A 7,950-nucleotide genomic window follows, 5' to 3' on the forward strand; every position below is an offset into this window, starting at 1 on the left:
TGTGGGCGGATTCACAACAGATTTCACTCATTTTATTTTCGTCTGTCAGCAATAAATGGTAGATTTTATCAGAATTAAAATGTTAATTACAAATAAAACTCTCACTGTAAAGCACGGTGGTGGCAGCACCATGAAATGGGGTTTTATGAATCAGGCAGCATCTCAGGTAAAGGATGAGGGGATTGAATTTAACCCACCAACACGCCGGAGTCTGTTTACAACAATGTGAATGGTTGGTGTGTGTGTGTGTCTCTGTCTGTCTGTGTGTGTGTCTGTGTGTGTGTGTGTGTGTGTGTGTGTGTGTCTCTGTCTGTCTGTGTGTGTATCTGTGTGTGTGTGTGTGTGTGTTTTTACTTGAGGCTGAGAAGGAACAGAAGTTTATCTGCTGCGGTTCTCTCACATCCTGCAGATTGAAGCTGCAGAAAAACAAGCAGAGAAACAGAAGGAGGCCGTGACTCTGAGAGATGTTTCCTGAACCGTTTATCAGCCAGGGAACAGAAAATCTTCTGTTTCCTCTCAGATTCAGTGTGAACAGGTGAACATTCAGGCTCAGACTAATGGATGTTCAGCAGAAATGATTCAGTGGGAATAAATGAAGCCCAGATCTGCAGTGAGTTGCAGCAGGACAGTCTTTAGTTTCTTCCCTCTCTGACAGATGAGCTAATCTGTGCAGATCTGATCAGACTAAGAGCTGCAGGGATTAACAGAATCTACTCCAAGTCCGTCACAGGAGCTTTTTAAATAGCTGCTTATTCTTAAAAAGTTTGTTTTTACCTTGAGGCTGAGAAGGAAGAAGTTTATCTGCTGCGGTTCTCTCACATCCTGCAGAGGCGAAGCTGCAGAAAAACAAGCAGAGAAACAGAAGGAGGCCGTGACTCTGAGCTCATGTTTCCTGTTAACCAGCCGGGAACAAAATCAGCCGGGAACAAAAGTCACAAACTCGTTTCTCTGACTCCAACAAAGCTACAGACACTCTGATGAACCTCCAGCAGAGTTTCGTCTGGGCCGGTGAAATAAATACTAACTCTGAAGATTCAGAATGTTGAGAGATGCAAACAGATCGGCTTCGTCACGTTAACCCTTGCATGGAAACTGACAGTTATACATTTCATCTTTATATTAGATACTTATAGCAACACTCTTGTTTCAGGAGAAGAAAATAAGGTAAAATTTTAGGTTTTGTGTTTTTCTAATACCCATTTATCTTTTTACAACTAGGTTAAAAGTTTAAACGGTAAAAGCTGAGTAATTCAGTTTAATTCAGACTTTCCTCAAAATCTGTAGCTTACAGATAAAACTGAATTAATACTAGTTATTAATTCAGTTTAATAACTTCATTTAAAGAAGTCCTAATGCAGTAGATGCAGCTTTTTCTGTTGATTCACAAAAAGAGTAAAAGTTTTACAGTAAGACTGATTTAGTAGTAAGTTCAGTCCAGTCTGTGTTTCGATGTTAAAATGAAACTCAGATTCCTCAGAAAACTGAAATGAACCTTCAGCTCAGAGCCCAACTGGAAAATTATTTCATTTTTTTATTTTTGTTGTTTTGAAGAAGCTCTGAAGGAGTGAAGTCCAAACGTTTTTTATGTGGCTCAAAATCATCAATGAAAAGAAAGCAGAGTTTTTTAAAATGGTAAAATTGTGATTTTTTTAAAACGTAATAATAAACTAACCAAATAAACTAACCAAATAAACTAAACAAATAGTGGAATGTGATAATCACTGCAGATCTAAAGCTTTAAAAATATTTCTCACATTTACTTTATTAAAATAAAATCATTAAATTTTGAAATTAATTTTTACATTAAAATGTTTTTTTCTTTTAAAAACATTTTTAGACTTGCTGCATTCAGTCCAGTTTAAAGTTTCCTTTAAAGTAAAAGTCACTGTGGTTCTGCATATCATGAAATAAAAAATAACGCAAAATTCCTGATTGTTTTCAAAGTTTCTGAGTTTTTTCTGTCTTCCTTGTCAGATTATTAAAAGCAAGGAGGAAAAACCCTGAATGGTTTTTTTCTCATCTTCCTTGTGAAACGCTAAACTTCCTCACCAACTGAATCCCGTTTCCTGTTTTCAGAGCAGCTCTGTCCTCTGCTCTGGGTTTGGACCGGTAAAGCAAACAGAACCGAACAGTCAGGAGTTCAAACGTGCATCAGGATTAAACTCTGAGTTCTTCATCATTCAGGAGTCAAACATGAACGTTTGACCCACATTCGGTCGGAACTCTGATTTTCTGCAGTTTCTCTTGTTCAGCTCGTTTTCCTCTGTGCTTCACATTGGACTGTTCCCATCGCAGCTTCCCAGCATGCCTTGCAGCAGCATCAGGCTGGGAGCTGCTGATGCTGGAGGAAAACGCGTAGCAGGAAACCCAGAGCTGGACCGAACCATTCCAGTTCCCACCAGAACCGGCGTCCATTCGAACTCTGGAGCTTCAGAATAAACGAGGCTGATCATTTAACGTGTTTACTGTTAGATTAACGAATCTTTAATTATTTATTTACACTTTGTTAATGTTTTTTAAACAAACTGATGAAATTAAGATGATTTTTCTGCTTTTTATAGTTTTTATGTTTAAGTGCATCATCTAAAATATTTTATACTCCTATATTTTGTATATAGGATAATATAATAATCATGGTTTGAAGCTATTTTTAGCTGCATCTGTCAGTATTTCCATGATAAAGTCTTTTTGGTATTTGTTTTGTAAATATAGTTTACAATAATGTTCCTTTCGGAAATATAAAGAAAAAAAATATATTTGGGGGGGGTTTTGAAGATAAAGGGGAAGATCAGGCTGTTATTCAAGCAATAATTGTGAAAATATATAACTCTTTAAAGTAATTAAAGTTATTGAAGGCGGTTTCTGTTTAATAAAAATTAAAGAGTACTTATTTAAATGTATTTTAATTGTTTTCATGATTTTTTCAGTATTTTTTTGTTGAATTTGCTGCTCAAATCGAGACAAAAGAGAAAATAACGGGACTCTGCTGAACTCACCGGTTTGTTTTTCCTCTCGGTTCCTCACCGGAAGTTCAAATAAATCCTCTTCCTTCCGTAAAAACCTCCTCCCTTTGTTTCCTTTGTTGTTTTATTTGGTTTTTATGATGTTTAACCAGGTTTCGGTTTTATCAAACCGAGCAGAAGTCTGTCTGCTTGACTGTCGCTGCCTCGCCTCACCGGAAACAGAAGATGCTCATAGAAAAACAAATCCAGCTTCCGGTCAGAATCTTCAGAGTAAAAGCCCAGAGAATTTTCTATGAGTGCTATGTCCTTAAAACGTTTGAATAAATTACTTATTTTCTTATGTTACAAATTTGCTCCTATAGTCCAGCCTCCTGCTTTTATTTTTTTGTTTTTCCTTAATGCAGTTTGAATCTGCATGCTTATATTTATATTTAAATCAGGTTTCACACCAAGACAAAGAAGATATTTCTACTTATATACTGCTCAAATCTCAAACTCTCATTACATACAAATTTTATTATTTAAAGCATATTTTTGTAGACATCATTTTACATAATGTTTTTCTCATAAAAATGTGTATCTTTAAAATCTCCCACAACTATTTCTTACTTTGGTGGAGCAGGTGTTTTATTTTGAAGGTGTCAGCATCCTCTTTTGGCAGTAACTGAGGAGTCTTGAGGAGATTTGGTTGACTTTCCGATACAATACCAGCTGAAATATTGAGGAAATTTTCTCATTCCTTTGTTTTCAGCTTTTATCAGGTTGAAATATTGATTTGGAAGCAGCAACAGTGACATCTAATGGACATATTGTATAATAACTAGCTTAGCCATTTAGAAAAAAGATGTTTCAGTTTATTTAAACAAAAAAAGTATCAAATATATAAAGCAATTCAATAAATATCTGTATGTATGCAATAAAATACGTATTTGACAGATGAGCTGTTGGGACTCCCAGTGCCGCTGTGAGTAGCAGAACCTCAGCGGTTCTAGGTAAAGGTTCCGGCAGTGGAATCAGGGATGTTGGTGGCGTGCATGTCCCGCGTCATGTTGGACTTCTCCTTGAGCTTGGCCTGCAGCAGCGTGTGCTCCACCACGCCGATCCTCACATCCATCTGCACCACTTCCTGCTTCAGCTTGGTGAGGCTCTGCTTGATCTTCACCACCGGAGCTGCAGACCAGACAGAGACACAGAGACACAGGAAGGAAATGAGTCGGACATGTTGGGGAGGGAAACGGCTGCCTAAGCCTCACCTCCATCAGACATGCTGCTGCCTTTGTCCTCCATCTCCTGCTTCACCTTCTCCAACTCCTCACTGATCTGAAACAGACAAAACATGGTGGTGTGTTCACTGACTGATGGTGTGTTCACTGACTGATGGTGTGTTCACTGACTGATGGTGGTGTGTTCACTGACTGATGGTGGTGTGTTCACTGACTGATGGTGTGTTCACTGACTGATGGTGGTGTGTTCACTGACTGACGGTGTGTTCACTGACTGACGGTGTGTTCACTGACCTCAGCCAGGACTCTGGTCCTCGCCATCACTCCTACACTCGCCTGCCTGTAGCTCTCCTTCGCCTGGTGGAGGACAGTCCGATCAGTTCCGGTACCGCTGACGGTTTCTGGTTTGTGTTTGTGGGTCTCACCTCGCTGAGCTGGGCCTGAGCGTTGCGGTATTCCTGGATCAGCGCCTCCAGCTGGTTGTTGATGTACTTCTCTCTGCTGCTCACCTTCTCCAGCGTTTTCCCGATGTCCTCCTGCAGCTTGTCCAGGTAGCTCTGCAGAGGCAAAACACGGCGGGGTGAGAGTCCGACCAGAACCAGCCGGACTGTCCAGAACCAGCCGGACCGTCCAGAACCAGCTGAGTCTGTCCAGAACCAGCTGGACCGCCCAGAACCAGCTGAGTCCAACCAGAACCAGCTGGACCGGCCAGAACCAGCTTGACAGTCCAACCAGCTGAATCTGTCCAGAACCAGCTGAATCTGTCCAGAACCAGTCGGGTCCGTTTGGATCAACCCACCTTGGTGTCTTTGAGTGACGACGTGATCCCGTCTCGGTGCTGATGCATCTGGTCCAGATGGATCCTCCAGTCCTGGAGAAGCGGAGCACAGTCAGAACCAGCACCAGAACCGAACGGGTCGGCTGCGGCTCAGGTGAGTTCAGATGAGTTCTGACCTTGTTGTCGGTCCTGATGGTGACCTTGAGTTGCGGCAGAACCCGCTCCACCTCCAGCCTCCACTCGGCGGCATCCACCGTGGACTCCAGGATGTCGTCCGGCTTGGAGCTCGGTTCTGCTTCCTGCCAGAACACAGAACCGGATCAGAGGGAGGAAGTCGGGTTCAGACTGACAGGAAACTCTTCTTCTTCTCTGGTCTCACAGCGTGAGCATTGCGCAGCTTCAACGTCTCCAGGTCCATCACGTTCTCCTCCTCATCGTCGGCTTCCTCCTGAGGTCAGAGACACAGTCAGACCCGTCGGACCCTCCTGACAGAACCTGCCGCAGTACTGGGTTCTGACTCATCAGAACCATTTGGTGAATAAACCTACAATCATCTCCTCCTCCACCTTGCTGAGCGTCAGCTCCGCGTCGTCGTCCATCACCGACTCTTCCTCTGTGTTTTCTGCAGGGTAGTTTGGCCTGAAACAGAAAACAGGAAATGAAACCCTTCCACATCCTGTCGGGTCAAAGGTTTGGTGGATTTCAGGACCGGTCGGTACCGTCTGAAGGTGAAGCCTCTGTTCTTCAGCGCCTCCTCAGCCAGACGGTCCAACACAAAGCAGACGAACTCACCGGAGCCCGACTTCAGCTTGGAGGGAGGGAAGTCCACCTTCACGCCCTGATGGACACAGAGAGTCCAAAACCTCTTCAAATCGGCAACAAAAACAAACCCGGACCGATCATTTTCAAAACCCATCGTTTAAATCTGCTGGACTTACGAAGGCTCTGAGTTCTGCCAGGATGTGGGACACGGTGGCGTTGGGCTCGTCGTACTCCTGCGGCTCGGTGAACCGCCGTCCCGCCACGTTGATGAGCCAGGCGGCGATGATGGTGAACATGTAGAACTGCTCACCTGTGTTGGACGCCAGGTAGGGACTGGAGACGAAGTAATGCCTGGCAGGACGGACGAACCGAACACGATTAAAACCGAAGGAAACTGAAACAGAGCCTGGAGCTTCACATTAACATGATAACAATCATTTCCAAATTCAGTCCAGAACCAGAACTTCTTCACACAATTTTCTTAGTCTTTCTAAATTTAGGGTTAATGTAGATCACAGAACAAAAAATTAAATTATGTAGACACAGAGGAGTAAATTTATGCAAAAAATCTCAGAAATTTCCAAATTAATTTCACATATTTATAATATAATAGTGCATCTTATTTGTTAGCATGTTACATATTAAAAAAACAAAACAGAGAGACTGAAGACTTTTGTCATCCAGTTTTCGGTAGAGAAAAGAAAAAAACAATAAATTATGCAAATTGGAATAAGTTCATCTTCACTTATTATCACATCTTCATGTGATTAATTGATTTATTGGTTATTGCAACAGGCCAAGTAACAATGACAACAGATGTAAAAAAAGAGAAAACGTCTGAAAGAAAATGTTAATTTAGTGAGCTGCTTGTTAACGTCTTCATTTATGCCTAAAAATTATAATATAAAACTAAAGACATTTTCTGACAATATAGTCATTTGCAACAAAAACAAAAAAAGAAGAAAATCCACGAATCATCGATAATTCAGTGACAAATTGAGAAGATCACAAATCAAAATGTTTTCCAAAGTGGTAGATACAGGATCTCTTTCTGGATCATGTTTTAATGTTCTAACGAACCTAAAAACAGAGCTGCTTCATGTTTATTAATATTTAAATGTCATTATGCTCTCCAGTTCTCCATGTTTTTTCTCTCATCTACACCTTTTATCTGCTTATTTACTCCTGAAATAAAAAGAAACTTGCTCTTCATCAGCTGTTGTACACCTGTCCGTCTCACCTGGTGAGGCTCTTCATGTTGTGTTTCACCAGAACTTCCTCCTCGTAGTTGAGCAGCTTCAGCTTCTCCAGAAGATTCTCCATCATCACAAACACCCGGTGAGCCGCTCCGGGGCCCCGGTCCTCTTCCTCTCCGCGTCTTCCCTCTTCAGCCATCCCGGAGACTTTTGTTTAAAAAATAATAATGGTAAAAACAGCTAAATGAGATCCGGAGAGTCGGTTCGTGGCCTCCTTGATGCTATTCTTATCCGTTGCCAGGGCAACAGAGCTCTAACCGACGCAGCTGTGGATGTGGCTAATGTTAGCTGCTAGCAGTTAGCTGCTACCCGTTTTAATATTTCGGTCTAATTTTAAATATATATATTAAATATTTTTGTTTTGAAAATGTTTAAAAGTCTAAACAGTATATATGTGTTCCTAATAATAGACTCAGAATCGTTTAAAGACACCAGTTTGACACGGCGGAGAAAGTAAACAATCTTCCTTTTTCTTCTTCTCTTGTTTTACTGCCGGGTTGCAAAAACTGAAGCTGCACATCGCCGCCTGCTGTGCAGGAGTGTGCAACGACAGTCCTTAATCTTTTAAGAGTAAAATTTCACTTTAATAACAATAAAGAGCTAAAGAAAAAATAAAAACTTGTCCTATTAAAAAACATTGCAACTGTTCCATAGATTATCTCATATTGATATTACACTAGAAATAAAAAATGTTAAAATGTCTGAATGCTTCACAATACAGTTTTATAACTAATTGGAAGGGTACATAATAAAGTTATATGATATTATTTTGCTAATCACTGCATGCTAAAATTCAGAAAGGAGATGAAAGGAGATTGAAATTTGACTGCAAGTAATTTTAATTCTATCAAAACACTCGATTTTGTTCATTCATTTTCATGTTTTTGTCTGTTGTAAAATTTGCCTTAACTGTTGTTATTTTTCATACTATGTCTGGATTTCAAATTTTTATTATTTCTATTTCTGTT

General features: G+C 40.8%; 1 protein-coding gene across 1 annotated transcript; it reads right to left on the reverse strand.

Moving 5' to 3' along the window:
* Nucleotides 1–3,795: 3,795 nt before the first annotated feature.
* Nucleotides 3,796–7,471, reverse strand: ift57 (intraflagellar transport 57 homolog (Chlamydomonas)). The gene is made up of 11 exons (XM_044135270.1): nt 6,967–7,471; nt 5,903–6,077; nt 5,684–5,802; nt 5,513–5,603; nt 5,344–5,412; nt 5,141–5,263; nt 4,986–5,057; nt 4,612–4,743; nt 4,481–4,543; nt 4,217–4,283; nt 3,796–4,133 (listed from the first exon to the last, which is right to left on the reverse strand). The coding sequence occupies exons 1-11, from the start codon at nt 7,119–7,121 to the stop codon at nt 3,952–3,954; spliced, it is 1,248 nt and encodes a 415-aa protein (XP_043991205.1). The 5' UTR covers nt 7,122–7,471; the 3' UTR covers nt 3,796–3,951.
* Between the last annotated feature and the right edge of the window lie 479 nt (nt 7,472–7,950).

This window comes from Gambusia affinis, linkage group LG12 (genome assembly GCF_019740435.1).
Source record: "Gambusia affinis linkage group LG12, SWU_Gaff_1.0, whole genome shotgun sequence".
Lineage (NCBI taxonomy): Eukaryota > Metazoa > Chordata > Actinopteri > Cyprinodontiformes > Poeciliidae > Gambusia > Gambusia affinis.